At 41.9% G+C, this 18,426-nt stretch overlaps 1 protein-coding gene across 3 annotated transcripts in view; it reads left to right on the top strand.

The window, feature by feature from the left end:
- Positions 1 to 18,426, top strand: part of LOC122537311 (unconventional myosin-IXb) — a 97,617-nt gene that overhangs the window by 75,728 nt on the left and 3,463 nt on the right. For all 3 annotated transcript variants that reach the window (XM_043670390.1, XM_043670389.1, XM_043670391.1), the window contains 15 exons: positions 5,087 to 5,440; positions 7,070 to 7,359; positions 11,688 to 11,859; positions 12,518 to 12,690; positions 12,772 to 12,931; positions 13,016 to 13,132; positions 13,631 to 13,866; positions 13,954 to 14,143; positions 14,848 to 15,125; positions 15,218 to 15,407; positions 15,702 to 15,873; positions 16,153 to 16,364; positions 16,800 to 17,062; positions 17,812 to 18,084; positions 18,172 to 18,271. In XM_043670390.1, coding sequence (XP_043526325.1) covers positions 5,087 to 5,440; positions 7,070 to 7,359; positions 11,688 to 11,859; positions 12,518 to 12,690; positions 12,772 to 12,931; positions 13,016 to 13,132; positions 13,631 to 13,866; positions 13,954 to 14,143; positions 14,848 to 15,125; positions 15,218 to 15,407; positions 15,702 to 15,873; positions 16,153 to 16,364; positions 16,800 to 17,062; positions 17,812 to 18,084; positions 18,172 to 18,271 — 3,180 coding nt within the window. The remainder of the gene's footprint in view (positions 1 to 5,086; positions 5,441 to 7,069; positions 7,360 to 11,687; positions 11,860 to 12,517; positions 12,691 to 12,771; positions 12,932 to 13,015; positions 13,133 to 13,630; positions 13,867 to 13,953; positions 14,144 to 14,847; positions 15,126 to 15,217; positions 15,408 to 15,701; positions 15,874 to 16,152; positions 16,365 to 16,799; positions 17,063 to 17,811; positions 18,085 to 18,171; positions 18,272 to 18,426) is intronic.

Below are 18,426 nucleotides of genomic sequence, written 5' to 3' on the forward strand. Positions count from 1 at the left end.
AAAAAAAAAAAAAAAAAAATTAAAAAAGGAAAAAGTGACGACGCATATATTGTCACCAAATGGTGCCAAAACCACGGGAGCCTCGAGTTTTCGAGGTTTTTATTTACAAAAAAAGCCAAACTGTCTCTCTTTTGGCGAATGTTAATTTCGCTACAAAGTCAATTCGGTTGTTCCCAAATTTGATCGTTCAATTGTTCAATTATTGAGAATTTTTCTACACGAAGCTGACAATTCGTCAAATCGATTGTACGAGAAGGTTGCTTTAAAGAGCATCCGTTTTATATTTGACGGGCGAGTTTTTCGACATCCATTGATCCTGCGAGGCTGTTCTACTTCCTCGTTTAAAAGAAAAATCTCACGGTGAATTTCCGCAGGTATACACCGTGCCGACAGCCGCCGTAATACCGCAACGAAATCGGATTGTTCCGTGCTCGATAGTGAATTTCTACGTGCAGCTGATAGTTCGTAATGCAACAGGGAAATCGGATTGTTTCGCGCTCGATGGTGAATTTCTATATACAGTTAATAGTTTGTAATGCTGCAAGGGAATCGAATTCAACGGTATATTTCAATATTCCGATATTCGTGGGCACATTCTATGGACGGGGATCTCTGGACGAGGTTAGAGAGTTACACGCGTTTCCCCATTCACTAGTCGGACAAAGGACGGTTCTTCGGCCGTCCTAAGAAAAGTCTGGTGGTCAAACGAAGAAAAAGAAGGCGGCTTCCCTTCCTTGGACCTGCGTGGCAAGCAAAGATGAATGAAAATGGCCGATTCTGGTGCTACTGAATGAGTCAGTGGCTGGAGCCAAGCGAAAAGCCGAGGGTACGAGCACGCTCTGGTCGTGGTTTTCGCGTGGCCGCTCGTAAATCCCGGTTTCTCGCTGCGCCACAGCTCGGAACGGAGTGATTATTTCCTCGTGGTGACTCGTGGCGTTCGACGCGTCCCTTTATTCCCGCCTCGGGGACTTTCTCACTCTCGCGCAATATTTCTCAGTCGCAGTCGCAGATAAAAAGAAAAAAAAGGAAAGAAAACGAAACGAAATGACGAAAAATAGAGAGAGAGAGAGAGAGAGAGAGAGAGAGAGAGAGAGAGAAAGAAAGAAAGGAAAAAAAGAGAATGATCGTTCGTACTAGCCGAGTCTTTCGACGCGGCGTCGGCGTCGAGTATCGCTAAAGAAGAAAATGGCACCTCGTGGTTTCTTCTTCTTCTTCTTCTTCTTCTTTTTTTTTTCTTGCACTTTAGCGAAAAGAACGAAGAACCACGCGTCTGCCTTTCGTCTTCTGTATTTGCGTTTTTCTCGCGGGATTGCCCTCTTTTTCTCGTGAATAACTCACGAGGATCTGTCGCGATATTCCCGACGACTGTCTGTTTGCAGACAGCCGTCCACCGGGTACCGTTAATCTAAGACACAATAGCAAAGACATTGGAACGGGAGAGACCTCGAGGCCGAGGATCTGTCACGAGCTTGCGATCCGGTCCGTTGACAGGTGTGCCGGTCTTCTCTGCGGTCTGACCTCATGACGTATGATCGACAGGTGTCTTTCGCGATACTGATGAAAGCTTAATGAGTCGAAGGGACGTCCGCTCTCTTTCTGTCCGTCTTTTTCTCCCAGCTGATCGGTCCTCGAGCGACTCCTCCTTTGGATCAGCTGTTCCCGACTTCTTCTCACTTTCTGGCAAAAATTTTTCTGGTATCATTCGGCAACAAGTTTTTAAATTAACTAATCATATATGATTAAACGTACAGTAACGATAGTCAGAGTCAGTCTCGTCGAGAATTTTCTGTCCCGAATTGCGACATTTTCTCAGTTTTAAAGATACTTAAATGTAACCCAGGCAAAGCAAATGATAAGTCTATTATTATTTCTTAACAATTTCTATCTAACGATATCATACCGACGAAGTTCGGAAGATGAAGAAAGCGACGAATTGTCGCGTACGGGTTCGGTCACTTGTTATGGTCCGCGAACTAGTTGCCAGCACTCTGCGCTGATAACTAAAAAACATCACGCAAGTGAAACGATCGTTGACGTGTTTCACGAGTCTAAACACCTGAGACCCGAACACCTTTGCTGCCACAGTTTGGCTCTAATAACTACTTAGATGAGACGACAGGTGTTCTCCCGTCACATTTTTCACCTTAATACGCCGAATGAAAGAAGTGAAGCAGCTGTCAACAGACTTCCCTAACTTGTAGCTGAGCCCCTAATCCCTTGGTAGTTCTATTTTTCCGAGGAATTAAATTCCAGGCCGGGATGCCAGAGGTTCGTTGTCTGGCACTTTCGAGCTGACATAAGCTCGATCGTACTGTAAGTTGAAGCGTAGTCGTTTGAAAACGAACGGGTCGTTTCAGGGGTGTTATCTGAATTTTTCATCGACTTTCGGCAGATATTAGAGCGGTTTCTCCGCGTGACGGGAGATATACTGGTTTCTAATCGATGGATTTAGAAAACGTGCACGTCAGTTTCGCTGCGTGTATGTATATCTACGTGCACGCAGGAACCAGGCAGGCTCGTGTCCCATATTCGTGAAACCAGTCGAACTGGTACCCACGTTGAAAAAAGCGTTTTAGTGTTCCTCGATTTTCTGTAATCGCGAATACCGGCGATAACGAGCCTGATTGGATTGGCTGATAATTGTTACTTGGGCATTTTGGACTACATTAGAGAACTGGATAATAGACACAGGGAGAAGAGATGTAAATGTAGATGAAATTGAAAGAAATAAGAAATTTCAAATCGTAATCGAGGTAATTTATTTTAGAAACTTTACGTCGAAACGTTTTTTTTTTTTTTTTTTTGTTAAACAGGAAATATTCTAAATAGACAACTTATTTTATATTGACAAACCTGTAAATAAATTTGAAGCTTTCAAAACGTTGGCTCAAATTAATTTGAAATGTCGAAGCTGCAAACTTATTCATTTACTTGTAGCCTATGTAGCCTTAGAACGTTCCCTATTGCTGGTCGAATAGAAAAATATTACACTGTTCGAACATTCGAGGATTAATTATTAGAAAAAGATAGTTCTTTCGCGTTCATCTTCGTAAAGAATATTAAAACATACAAATACAAAACATCAGTATTCACGCTACAACTGACGCAAGCGACGTCGTAATTTAACACGAGGAATATTAACAAAAATTAATCACTAAAGATCGTTTTATTAATAAAAAAGAAAGAGAAAGAAAAAGAGAGGAAAATACTAGGAGGCAACCAAAAATCCTATTCCTTTGAACCGGGTGCAGCCTGATGAAAGGGAAGACACTGTAGATGGTTCCCCATTCATTCCGGCACGAGGAATCAGCCAATCCACCTCGTTCCACGCTTATCGATCCGCGCTGTGCATTAACGAGCTTGCGGAATATTATCGTGCGCCGCTGTTATGAAGCTAAATGAATAATTCCAACGGGGCCACGATCAATGGCTAACGACACGAGCGGGAAACGAGCGGCGCGAAATTTTTCAGGAATCGGCCGCGATTACGCGACACGCGTGCAAAACTTGCCGCGTGAAATATTCACGGGGACGCGCGCAACCGGGGACGAGCGTGCCCGGCGCGCTAAGTACATTTTCCACGTGGGGGACGGGCTATTAACGAAACGGGCTCGTTCGTTGCACCTTTAGCGATCGGGCTAAATTGCCTATAATGTGGACACGGTGGAAAATTCAGCGAGAAAAGTCGAGACCTGGATTCTCTCTCTCTCTCTCTCTCTCTCTCTCTCTCTTGCGCTCGGCCATTTCACGTATAGAAATAATTCATTTAGAAAACGAGGCCCCCCATTCCCCCCATTCTGGTCCGAATTTGCGAGCCGCTGTTTGCCATGGCGCTGGCGAAACGCGCAATAACCCTTTTATCGGCGCCAGAGAGAGAGAGAGAGAGAGAGAGAGAGAGAGAGGTGCACCCTCGTTTGCCAACCACCCAGCGCGCATAACAAACATCCCCGTTTGCCAGTCGATTTTTGTCGACCTATCGACGGGCTTTTCGATTGGGTAAATGTTCTTTGCACCCTTGAAAATTTAGCTTTCGCAGGTGATTTGCTGCCGCCGCCCCCCCCTCCCCCCCTATGAATTTTGATTTCGTTCCGGCGAATATATATTGACTCTTTTTTGTATTTGCCGACGATGTATCTCGCCGCGTGAAATGACGGTCAGCCGCCGTTATTTTCGCGGATTCCGGGCAACGACGGGTTCCGACGTTCAGCAGGATGTACGCTTTCAATTTTTCACGTACACCCGTTGGTATTTCCGGTCTTCCCGCTGCAATATGTAAGATTGGTTTTGTACGTTTTTAAGAATAATATATATATCGTTCGACAGTCTTGCTTCGGATTGAGAGAAGATCATCGATCGCCAACTGTTTTAATATCGAAACTCTCTGATTTATATCTCTACGTCGTTAATCAATCGTTCCCGAGGAATTACTTTCTGTTGATTAATTTCGAGGAACTACTGTTGATTGACGTTTCAACGATCAATCATTTAACTAAAATATCGTATCGGAGAAATAGGAAACAATGAAGAACGCGAGCCAATTCCTATAAAGAAAAAAAGAAAAGAAAATAATTACGAGCTGGTAGTTCTAATCCTAATAATCGAAATTGATCCAAATGTTTTAAATCCAGAGCTCTCTTCTCAAAATATTTCTTCATCAAGGAATTTCTATCTATCCTGAAGAACGTTCGAAAATTTCCATCGGTCCTAAAATGTCAAACAACCGCTAGATTTCTATCAGTCCCAAATATCGTATTCTCTCGAAAGATATTTCTATTAATATAAAAACCGTATTTTTACCAAATTTCTATTAATTCTAAATATCGTATTAAAAAACGTCTGTTGAAGAAACGTTCAAATATTTCCATCGATCCTAGAATTTAAAATAATCCCGAAATTTCTATCAGCTTTAAATATCGTATTCCCCTGACGTCTCTCGAGAAAATACGGACGAATTTCCATCGATCTTAAAATTTCAAATAAATTCCCAAATATCCGTCAATCCCAACTATCGTTTCTACTCATTTTCCTGAAAGGAGGAGTCACTTCTAACGTCTCGTAGATCTCTAACGCAGTTTCTCTGTTGCAGATGCCTCGTCGTCGAACGAAGCGGTCCACCTCCAGCAACGTCTGAGGAGCTTGAGCACGGAACTGGTGACCCTGAGGAACCGGCTGCACGTGAACCAGCCGCCGAACAATTCAGGGCCGAACGGCGGCGCGTCGGCGCCCCTGTCGAAGAGTCCGGAAAAAGGCGGCGTTCCATCGTCACCAGCGCCGGCTGTTCCACCGAGGACCACGCTACCGCTTTCCGGCACGCTGCCACACGGCCTCGGTCATCCTTCGGGGCACACGTTGACGGCGTCCGCGATCGTTCATCCGCACGTCAATCACGCCGGCGCGAACACGCTCAGCCACAACTCGACCGCGGCTAATAATTTAATAGGTCAGTATGCTGCGGTGCACGCTGTGCACGCGTTCCGGCGAAACCTCGATGGATGGCCGATGCAGCAGGATGTACCTGCTGCTGTATCCCGTCTGTATCAGAGATTCGCTAGGAAACGCGTGAAACTCGGCGCCGGTTGCTTTTTAGAGAATAGATTGAATCAACCGGGGAATATCCGGGTGACATTCACTGGACGTGGATGTACATTTTTTTTTTGCGGATGTATGATAGCAGTTGTGTGTTATATTTCTTGAAGAGTATAGGTAGAGATGTCGAGGAAATTTAGGGTTAGTTTAGAAAATCGTACAGTGGACGTCAATTTTAGATTTGCAACAGGATAATTAATTGTATAATCCCTCAGTGAATTCACTTTGTGATAATTAGGAAAGAACCTTTGGACTGATTTGACGATATATAAACTTGAATCCGCAGTAATAACGTCGTACTATCGAACTATCGATCAATGACGATAGAATCTCCTCAAAGTCCATCGACATGTATTTTCACGGATCGTTACAGCTCTCTAGCACCTGTACCATCGGGCCGCGATCCGACGATATCCGTCTTTACGATAGAATTCATGTAACTCCGTCGAATAAAGCTATAATCGGCTGACGAGCTCCGGCGATTATTGCGAATTAAAACGGATCGCGCTATGTATGTAAATTGCGAGTGTCCACCAGCCCGGGCCCGGTTCACGCGGACATCCATCGAGTTCGTTTCGAGCTCGTTAATATTTAAACGGTGCGTAATATCGTCATTACGTTAATTTGCGATACGTTAGAGCACGGTGCTCGGGCGCAGCTTTTTCACCCGGTCGCCGATCGACGAAGGCTGGACGATGTTTTAAATAATCAGAGTTCGAAGCTGTGCCCGCGAAATCATCGGAACGGTAAACGTGTCTGTTTACAGAGCTGCCATTTTCCCGACGATTCGGGAGGGGGAACGTTTTATGATTTATTTACCATTTCCCTGGTCCCTTCAGAGTTGTTTTCTCGGCTTGTTTTCTCTCTCTCTCTCTCTCTCTCTTTTTTGTCCATTTCGATTCAACGAACAGGTAAAAAAAGAAAAACAAAAAAGGAATGTAATAAAAATCACCACGATGCGAGAGGTTGCGGTTTTCACTCGGAATCCTTCTCGCGCGATTTTCAAACCCGAGAGAAACAAAAAATGTTTGCGCGTCGGGGCCGAAGCGAAGTTTACGGGGGCCGGATACGCCTCGTTCGATCTCCGATCCCTTCCGTTCGGTTAATTGCACGCGGGTACAGTTAACCGCGATTCGTTTGAATACGCCTCGCTCGTTGCTATTCAATCTCTCCAATCTCTCTCTCTCTCTCTTTCTCTCGCTGAAGAAAAAATCTGCGAAATATCGAACACGGCCGCGAACATGTTCAAGCTTCTAGCATTTTCGAATACCTTGATATCTCTTCAAAAGTTCTTCTTAACGCCTCGTGTAAGATTCACGATCTCTTTGTCCAATGAAATTTATAATCTTATGAAGTTGTATCTTATTTCTCCTCTGTATCGTAGAATATTTTCGCAATTCGGGCTGGTTTCCCCAAAATTTTTCTATTGACTTTCAACTGCTTGGGAGCCATCGATCGAGAGTGTTTCTCGTTTGTGTAACAGATTTGGATCCACCAAAGCGGCACAATAGGATCTCGGACGACGGTATAGTCTCGTGTGTGACGGCGCTCGGCTGTCTACGTTCGCCGCCGATCTCGAGCATCATCGCCGACGTGAAAAACGCGAAAAGCAACCAGGGTCAGCATCGATGTGTTCCGAAAGGTACCGCGGCTTCGTCAGGGCCTGCTGCGACCTCCACGGCCTTGGACGACCTCATTCATCTGCCTGGGCCTCTGACGGAGGATGCGGTGCTCAAGTGTCTGCAGGCTCGGTTCTGCGCCAAACAATATCACGTGAGTATCACTTTTCCTTCGTCTTCTTCTTCTTCTTCTTGTTTTTCGATTATTTCTTAGTTGAAGTTTGATGGCTTTCCACTGTAGATCGTAGAACGTAGAATAGTATGACATGTAACTTGAGGAAGAGTTTCATTTCAATTATTATAGGAGAACTTATATAGAACAATAATGTCTAATGGCTTTCTTGAAAGCAAATGGTAAGGTTAGTTAACCTTTTACGAATTTTAGTCCCATTTAGAAATTACTTATTTAGATCAGATTTTATTCATCCATAGTTCAAATGACGATGGTGTTTTTCTTCGATTAAATTATTAGTTTTAGACACGTGTCGATTCGTCGAAAGTTAATTACATTTGATGTCAGTTTTCAATTCAATCATAGGTTCAGGGCAAACATTCAGGTTCGTTTAAAATTAATTAATGAATTAACGATATTTGACTGCTAGTTGGAACGTAGAATAATGAGTTATCGGAAGAAGATCAAATGTCACGATCGTTTAAAAATAAACTAACGAATCAATGAATTTGCATGTTGGAGAAGGTGGAGATGCATGGTGGTGTCAAATTTCCTACGCAACGCTATGACAGTCTCGGCGCGTTCGTCGATTCTCTTTTTATCGGCATTATCCCGATAATTGCCACGAATTTCAATCTAATCGAGCCGCACGATTCTTCGCTCTTTGCCAATTCAATCGACAAGTGCATCAATCACTCTCTGCCTCGATAGTGACGACAGGACACGATAAGTTCGCGCGGCTTCTAATTGAGATGAATGTCCCGGCGCCGAAGAGATACTGTACAGAACCATTTAGCATCGAGAACATTTCTAAAATCGTGGAAAACTCGCTCGATGGGTCTCGGTGCCAGAGATCCTTGTTTCACGTATCCGGTCCGTGTAATTTTTAATGCACAGCCATTTGTATTATATAACCGCACCTGCATTTAAATACTCATTCTCATTGAAAAGTCTTGGGGCAAGTATCATAATTGTTATATTTATATTTGTATTATATAACCGCACGTGTATTTAAATACTCATTCTCACTGAAAAGTCTTGGGACAAGTATCATAATTGTTACATTTATTATTGAATGATACATTACGCAGGAAAGAACTTTAAACTGTTAACATTAACACAGCTTAAAGATGTTATTAAGGACCTACAATATATATTGAGTATTAAAAATGAAAAAGTATATCCCAGGACTTTTGAGTGACATTGCACCGATTTGTACCGATACAAATGGTTCTTCGATTCATTGAATCCAAAAGACTCGTTAAACCTTTCACTGCCAATCCTAAATGTATGATACATGACAGAAAAATTGCCAGAGCCGATTTTATGAATTTTACAAAGTTTGACCGCAAATAAACGGGGTGGAAATATCGGTCCTTGACAATTTTAACATAGGATAACGTAGGATACATCGATTGTTAATAAAAGGGTTGAAAGCGCTAATCTTTAATTCCTCACATGTACACGGTTCATATTACCTGATCAATTAAACCAAACTCTCAAATCTCGAGTGACTGAGAGAGAGAAAGAGAGAGAGAGAGAGAGAAAGCTTTGTCTCACCGAGTTCAGCCGGTTTATCGATTATCGTTGTTCGGCCGCGGCCGATGTGCCATCGAATACTTGTCGAATTTAACGAGGTCTCGGCCGAGTATCCCCTTCAGAGATGGCCGATGGTGTGCTCGAGAAGGAGAAATCGGCAGTTTCTCAATAGGTCGTTGAAACGAGGGGAAACCGAGGCGAAAGAAAGGGAACGCCTCGGGTGAAATACTCTCGTCGATGGTCTCGTGGACAGATATCGCGCGGTGCGTTTGATTGCACCGAGCTTGCGCCCTGACAGACGCAAAAACGTTTCGTTTCCGGTGCCGGTATCCGTCGTCGCAATTACTTCACCGTTCGTCATTTTCTTTTCCCCCGATATCCGCCGACTTAATTAATTATTCCGATCTCATTATCCACTCGTTGAATTTATCGTTTGCATTCCCCGCTTGTTTATGCTTCGTGCTCGTTTATTTACGTTTTTTACCACTGCTTGTTTGCGCTGCCCGGTTGTTTACCGCTGGCAGGCTTTGCATTATGCTTGGAATTTATTTATTTATTTGCCGTACAGTTTGCTGTGTATAGATGTGCAGCGTTGTTGCGGATTGCGAAAAAACCATTTTGGAACTTCATTAACGTTAACGAGACACGGTAAACACGGTCGCATAATCGATGCTAGGTTCGATTCCATTAAACGTCGAGGCTTATTAAGGCTTATTAGGCTAATTGCCTGATTAAACGCTTCCGTAACCTCTGCGAAGTACACGTTCGTAATAATATATATATATATATATATGTATAATGCATTTCCGAATATATATATATATATGTATAATGCATTTCCGAAATTGTTCCCGATTTTACCAACGTATATTGTTTCACTATAATAACGAAATTTCAAGGTGCAGATTATATAATACATAATATATAGTATATATAATATATAATTTATAATATATAGTATATATAATATATAATTTATAATATATAGTATATATAATATATAATTTATAATATATAGTATATATAATATATAATTTATAATATATAGTATATATAATATATAATTTATAATATATAGTATATATAATATATAATTTATAATATATAGTATATATAATATATAATTTATGATATATAGTATATATAATATATAATTTATAATATATAGTATATATAATATATAATTTATAATATATAGTATATATAATGTATAATATATAATGACATTTGAATTCGAATATTTGGAAAAAAAAAATCAAAATCGACGAAGAGTGTTATATCGACGCGGGTTTGAATTTCAAAATATTCACTATAATAACGAAATTTCAAAGTGCTTTCAGATTATATAATATATAATATGTAATATATAATATATAGTATATATATATATATAACATTTGAGCATTACAAAAAGGGTTTCGAACATTTGTAAAAAAAAAAAAAAATCAAAATCGACAAAGAGTGTTATATCGACGCGGGTTTGAATTTCAAAAGGAATATTCACTATAATAACGAAATTTCAAAGTGCTTTCAGATTATATAATATATAATATGCAATAACATTTGAGCATTACAAAAAAGGGTCCGAACATTTGAAAAAAAAAAAAAGAATCAAAATCGACGAAGAGTGTTATATCGACGCGGGTTTGAATTTCAAATGGAATCTAAGCTCGATCGTACGGGCGAGTATTCTCGAAAGCTCGCAGCAGAAGGGAATCGAATCGAGCGTGAGAGGCCACCGGGGGCCCGATGTGGGACCGGTTCTCTCTATCCCCACTCGGCTTTCGGGCGTTTTTCACCTTTTTGCTCGTCCTGCCATGGCGTTGCTTTCTCTAGATGGGCTTCTAATAGGAATCGAGACCCTCGAAAGCCTCTCGCCGCTCGGCATTATATTTCGCTGCGCCAGTTTTCTCCCATATTCCTTCTTCGTTTTTCCTTCCGTGTTCCGCGCGGATGTCGTCCCAATTTCCCAGCGCGCGCTACAACCCGAGAATATACCGCATATAATATCAACTCGTGAATCTTGTTTAGATTTCCCGCTCGACGAGCATCTCTCGAGGGAATCGTGCGGTTCGGAGAGTCGATTCCTTTTCTTTTCAGTGAAAGTGGATTGTCATTGGTTATCCTTCGTCTAATAGCGACTACGCATAATCCTACGCGCATTCGGCGAGTGAAACAAATTTCTGTTTAACTTCCATTGGCATTGTTCGCGAAAGTATGAAACGCGAGCAAATATCCACACGTTTGGAATTGTTCGGTTCATAAAATAAAAGTGCCTGTACATCCGTAGTACTAATTAACGAGAGCGTACACCATGCATTTTTAACACCAGTACCAGGAAATTTTCAACGAACGTCGTTTTAGTGCCGAGGATGAATTTCCAACGGATCGTAGACAGGATAATTTGATTTCAATTTTTTTCCCCATCCGGCGGGAATAATTCCGGTGGTGATCAGCGCCACGTAATAACAGAGACAAGATAGATGCCTCTTATATCAGCTCGGTATAATCAGACCCGGTATAAGAAGACCGAGCCGCGATTAATCTTGCCCGATGGCTGGTTGCAAAGCGCGCGGCGTCTAGGCATCCATAACCCACGCGCCCGATACGCAATAACAATGCAAAAAACCGCCACCGCTTGGACGACGATGGAAAAAGTAGTCTCATTTCGCATCGTTACTGACGGGCGAGGAGGGCTGTAGCCGCGTGTCAAGAAGCTCTGTGGGCGAACCGACAATCGCGGACGAGTAGATAATCGAAACGCATTTCAGACGAACGTGGGCCCCATACTGGTCTGTATCAATCCATATACGGACGTCAGGAATCCATTGACCTTAACGAGCACCAGGGCCGTACCTCTGGCGCCTCAGCTGAACAAAGTCGTTCAGGAGGCCGTGCGACAGCAATCGGAAACTGGATACCCTCAGGCCATCATTCTTTCCGGTAAAACGTCCGATAAAAATATCCGTTTTCTTTTTTCTCTTCATTTGTTATTTACCTTAGTTTTTTGTACTTGTGCTCGCGGTAGTTTTTCATTTATAGTCCTTATTGTCTGTAGTCAGCAGGCAAGAAGAACATTACATAGAACTTAACATAAAGCTCCATTTGGTATATTATTATTTAGACAATTGTCTTTTGATGTCTGTTGATTTACAAACGACACACTTTTGGTTTTCATCTTCTAAAATAATGAAATAATATATCAGACAGGAAAGAATAAATTTTAATTAACATTAACCACTTGCGCTGGAATGACGTGCCACGCACGTCGAGGATTCTTTGTCCCAAAATTGCAATACTTCCTCAGTTTTACGTATTATATATTGAAGTACATAACCAATAATAGGCAAAACAAATAATAAATTTGTCACTTCTCAATAATTTCTATCCAGTGATATCATACCGACGAGTTCAAAAAGAAAGCGACGAATTTTCCTAGACGGTTTGATCACTCGTTATGGTCCGCAATCGGACATGCCAGCGCATGTGGTTAAGAGTATTCTAAAAATTTAATGAAAGTAACTTGAGATTTCAAAACGTCGGCAAAACATGTTTCATTTCATCTGTTTTACAAAGTTATTTGTGAGTAATTGTTCTTTAGGAACCAGCGGTTCCGGAAAGACGTACGCCTCCATGTTGTTGCTCAGACAGTTGTTCGACGTGGCTGGAGGTGGTCCAGAAACGGACGCTTTCAAACACTTGGCGGCAGCCTTCACAGTTCTTAGGTCCCTGGGATCTGCAAAGACCGCCACCAACTCGGAGAGTTCTAGGATAGTACGTGATAAATTTGTCTTTCCCCTTTTCTTCCATTGAGAAGGGCCAGAACAGAAGAGATTGTAAGAGTTATTTGTGCAGGGTCACTTTATAGAGGTCCAGGTTACGGACGGCGCCCTGTACAGAACGAAGATACACTGTTACTTCCTGGACCAAACTCGAGTCATCAGGCCGCTACCGGACGAGAAGAACTATCACATATTTTACCAAATGTTAGCTGGCTTGTCGCACGAGGAACGAGGTAGAGAGTTAATGTTTCGACAAGATATTGAATGTTTGATCACCGTCAATTCGTTCATTTGGTTTGTTTTGGCTTGTTCGTTAGTCAAACTTAACTTGGAGGGGTATAACTTGAAGAACCTGAGGTATCTACAGCATGGGGACACTAGACAAGATGAAGCTGAAGACGCCATCAGGTTTCAAGCGTGGAAGGCCTGTTTGGGTATGCTGCTCTTTTCGTAGAATGTGTAGCAAATATCTCGCGTTGTGTTGGGAATATTTCAACACGAATTTATCATCAATCTTCTTTCTTTGGCCGGTAAAATTTCAAATTCTAAAATTTGATACGCAACTTCATGCAGCGCGGAAACATATAACCAACCCCTATTGCAATTGTAATACAATTTATGATCCTTCACTTCCTCAGTCTTCTAGATCTATTAAATTCCTCAAATTTATTATCATCAGGATCTATTAAATTTCTCAAATTTATTATCATCAAGATTTTATTAAATTTCTCAAATAATTCTCAAGAAGAATTTTAATATACACTTCAAATAAGTATAAAATTATTATACATATTTACGAATAAATTTCGCCTCGAGAAAAATTTTTTCGCATACTCTCGAACACGGCATAAATATTAATTTAAATATCAATTATTTCCAAGAGGAGACATTTTCCTACATATCTCTCAGATAACGTGAAATGTTCTTTATAGGTGTGTTAGGTATACCATTCTTGGACGTGGTGCGAGTGTTGGCAGCGGTGTTGATCCTGGGCAACGTTGGTTTCACGGATCGGCCAGGAATGGAAGTCGGTGTCATCGGTGAGAACGAGCTGGCTTCTGTCGCGGCTCTTCTAGGTGTGCCACCGCCAGCCCTGCTCAGAGGTCTCACCTCGAGAACGCACAACGCCCGTGGCCAGTTGGTGAAGTCGGTTTGCGACGCAAATATGGTACTGTTAACTCATTCTGTGCAATCTGTGGCCGTAACGGTCGTCCGGTCGAAGCTGAACCATGCTGAAAGGTGTTTGTTTATGCAGTCTAACATGACCAGGGACTCGCTGGCCAAAGCTCTCTACTGCCGTACCGTGGCCACGATTGTCAGAAGGGCCAACAGCTTGAAGAGACTAGGCTCCACCCTTGGTACGTTGTCGTCGGACTCGAACGAGTCTGTCCATAATCAGGCCGAGGTGACCAGTCAACACGCGTCCACTATTGGCAGCTCTGCTGGTAGGTAAAATTTGTAATTGGTCGGTTTGTAAGTGGTGAAAAATTTTGATGATAATATTTTGAATATTTCACGCTTATATACATATGTTTATGTACCCAGTATGAAAACCTTACCACACGTATACATATATATACGTATTTCGTAGCTTACTTCACTCTGTAAAAGGGTTCGTGGCTGTTGTCAGCATGTATGATTTTTTTTATTAAAAAAATAGCTACGATTTTGATAATATTTCCGGTCAAAAATTGTGTCCTAAATGTAAATTGGTACAGTTACAAATTGCCAAGCGAATGGAAATTTCGTTTAACTTGTTCGAGGAGAGAAAACTAATTACTTAACCGCTACCCTTGGCTATTTATTGCCGTAACATTGCGCGAAATATGCAGAATATTGAAACATCACGTGCAATTTATGTCTGCCCGTTAATCCTTGATAAGGCTTAATACCGAATTTTAAATCAGCGCTGAAACCAAACCTCCGTTACAAATGCGATCCTATCTTTGTTGAATCAGTGCCGCAATTGGTATCTTGACGTAACTGGGATACTGTAAGGCGAACGGGGTTGGCAAAGGCCAAACAATAAAGGCGAAATAACACGTATTACTTAGCAAAAATGCATAGCCATTATCCAGCCTTATCGGTTTCATTGCTTTTGAATCCATTCTTTTCTCATATCAGTCGCAATCTCTCGTGTCACGCGCAGGTGGCACCGGTTCCAGAAGTATGGCCGCGCTGAACAACGCGGTACGACACGCAACCGACGGTTTCATCGGGATCTTGGACATGTTTGGATTCGAGGATCCAAAGCCGAGCCAGCTGGAGCACTTGTGTATCAATCTGTGCGCAGAGACGATGCAACACTTTTACAACACGCATATATTCAAGAGCTCGATCGAGAGCTGTCGCGACGAGGGTATACGATGCGACGTGGAGGTCGACTACGTCGATAACGTGCCATGTATCGATCTTATCTCGTCTCTGGTGAGCGTTCGATAAATCCTTAATAGTTAATTTCCTTCTGAGATTTGATCGAGGAGCGTGTAGCACGTGGATTTGCGCGATCTGTTCCATAGAGGACCGGTCTATTGAGTATGCTGGACGTCGAGTGCTCGATTCGTGGCACTGCCGAGAGCTACGTGGCGAAAGTGAAGGTTCAGCACAAACAGAATCCACGGTTGTTCGAATCTAGGACCGTGGATTGCAGGTCATTTGGGATTCAGCATTTCGCTGGCAGAGTCATATACGATGCATCCGATTTCCTCGGTACGTAGAAGATTATGTTGTCGGGATGTTTACGCGTTCCTTCCTGTTCACCGATATGCATAATTTCGGGAGAATTTATTGTCATACTTTGTTTAAATTAAACATCAGCAAAATATTGAAATATTCATTGTCAGTCTTGTAAATTGAAATTAATTTCACAGTTGAGAGCAATATTGTTGTTTTTGTTGAAACCGGTTTCGCTGCTTTTAATTCGATATTACGAGCCAAAGTGTTTGCCTCGAAATTTAATTCACACAATGACACATCACGCAACGTCGAATTTTTCGAATAAAGATACCAACAAGGACGTGGTTCCCGACGATCTGGTAGCTGTATTCTACAAGCACACGTGTAGCTTTGGTTTCGCAACCCACCTGTTCGGCAGCGAGCTGAAAGCTCTCTACGCGAGTGATACGGTGCCCAGGGGTGTCAGCTTCAGGATATCACCTACGTCTCACACCGACTTGTAAGATCAAGATCCTGTATTTCATCAAAGAGAAAGTCAGTTTAGAATTCTGTCATTTTAGACCATTTCCTTCTTTTTTTTTTATAATTTCTAAGAACTAATAAAATAATTCAGAGCAAAAGATTCACAGCATAACAACTAAAATGTAATTCAAAATTTCTCGTCGACACATGAAAATTTCGAATATGTTTCGGAAGAGGAGATTATTCAAGATTAGATTAGAAATTTCGGATATAGTTAAAAGTGATAGTCGATGATACATTTTTTTTTTTGTTTCAGGCTGAACGGGGACGAGCCGATCTCCACGTTAACGCAGGACTTTCACACGAGGCTGGATAATCTCCTGAGGACCTTGGTCCACGCGAGGCCCCACTTTGTCAGGTGCATTAGGAGCAACGGTACCGAGACGCCGCTTCACTTAGACAGAGGCGTGACTATGCGTCAGATACGATCCCTTCAGGTTCTCGAGACGGTGAATCTAATGGCCGGCGGTACGTCTTGAAACTATCAACGACAAGAAATTTACATGCGCGCGCGATAGATCTCCCTTTGCGTCTTATCGCCAACGCCGTTTGACCTTGTTTCAGTGGTTCTTTTCTTGAAACAACGAAAGAGACTTTTGATATTTAATACGTATACTAAAAATTGGACATCGTTTACTCAGTTTAACAGTAGAATTTTTAATCGATCAATCTTCAGCGCATAAACACTCTGAAAAACTCTAGTAGGAAAATGTTCAATTCTCAAATACATACATACGTTGCACTTTATCAATAATTATTATACGGAATCAATAATATTATCAGTGGACAAAATTTTGCATTGAAGAGTTAACGAGTAGCGTTTCATTTCTATTCAAAGGGACATTGTCAAAAAGAGAACAGTATGTTTGACTGGTAGAATTTTACAACTCGAAAATATTGCAGGTTATCCGCATCGGATGCGTTTCAAGGCGTTCAACGCGAGGTACAGGCTGATCGCTCCGTTCAAGCAATTGCGCCGCGCGGAGGAGCAAGCGGTCGAGGACACGAAGCTGATCCTGCAGAATGCCCAGCAACTGAAGAGCAAATTCGGCGCGAGCATCAGCTGGGCGCTCGGAAAAAGGCACATCTTCCTCAGCGAGGGCATTAGGCAACAGCTCGAGAACCTACGCTCGGAAACGCGCAGGAAAGCCGCCACCGTGATACAGGTAATGGAATTTTTCGCGGCTCCCCTTATCTTCTAATTGTCGACGAAACTTTAATAAAATCCTTGGCGCGTATTTCTCCGTTCGTTTGGCGCTCGAAGGAGACGCGTTTGAAATGTTTAGAACTTGTTGTAACTCTGCAATTAGTCGAGCTCTGGACGATAAATTGAAATTATTTTAAATTTATTTCATCTTCAGAACGTGTGTGTGTGTGTTTTTTTTACAAACATTTTCAAAAGAGGCTAGAATTTCATTTGAAGTTATTGTAATAATAAATTGGAAAGTTTTCACCTTCAATATATACATATATATTGAGATCTTAATTTAGAGTTAAGAGATCTCTATGCACGAGAGAATTGGAGAAGAATATATATATATATATATATATATATATATATATATATATATTAAAATCTCAATATATATGTATATATATATTGAAGGTGAAAAGTTTGAAATTATTCCAATTTATTATTACAATAACTTCAAATGAAATTCTAGCTTACTAATAATTCTCGAATATTGAAAAATCTTGAAAATGTTTAAAAAAAACACACACACACACACGTTCTGAAGATGAAAGTTTTTTGTGTATATAAAAAAGATATCAAAAAGGAACTAAAATTTCTCACATCTGAGAACGTATCATCGAAAGAAAAGTTTCGAAGAAGAATCCTTAGCAAGTGTCTTCGATGAAAAAAAGACCCTGCTGATCCGATTTTAAAAAATTCCTTCAAAACACTCTACTTCAGTCGACGTGGAGAGGATGGCGAGTGCGAAGAAGATGGCCCCTGAGAAAGACCACGATAGGTGTTACATCCGGTATCGGGCAGAAGAAGCCGCAACAGCCAGCGTCCACCAATACGGGGACCGTTCAAAGGAACGTCACCACGGCCGCAGGTACCGGAACCGGAACGCGACCGAGGCCTCAGCCAATCGCTGGCACGCCACCTCCCGATCCATCGGAGAAATGTGCAGACCAGAAGATGATCCAGCAAACGTGCACGCTGTTCGGACTGGATTTGGTAAGCGAAGCTAGCGAACGCCGTTTACGGGGACCAGCGTGTTTAGGTCGTGAAACGAGATGGGAAGTGTATGGAACTTTGTTGCAGGAACGACCGCCTCCGGTGCCACCCAGCAGATCGTACACCGTGACTGGAAACACAAAGTTGGGCTATCCGCAGACCAGGATCATGAAAATGCCCTTCCCAGGTAAGAAGACGCTTGCACTTGTAAACGTCGATCTTATTAAACTTGCAAAATTTTGAGCGTCGTCAACACGGTCGAGCTGCCTGTTAGGGAGTAGATATCATTTATTGGCCACTCGTTGTAAAATGTAATTTGCATCGTTTGAATTTCACGTGCAT

Source organism: Frieseomelitta varia, unplaced genomic scaffold (genome assembly GCF_011392965.1).
Source record: "Frieseomelitta varia isolate USP_RPSP 00005682 unplaced genomic scaffold, Fvar_1.2 scaffold_900, whole genome shotgun sequence".
NCBI classification, from domain to species: Eukaryota; Metazoa; Arthropoda; class Insecta; order Hymenoptera; family Apidae; genus Frieseomelitta; species Frieseomelitta varia.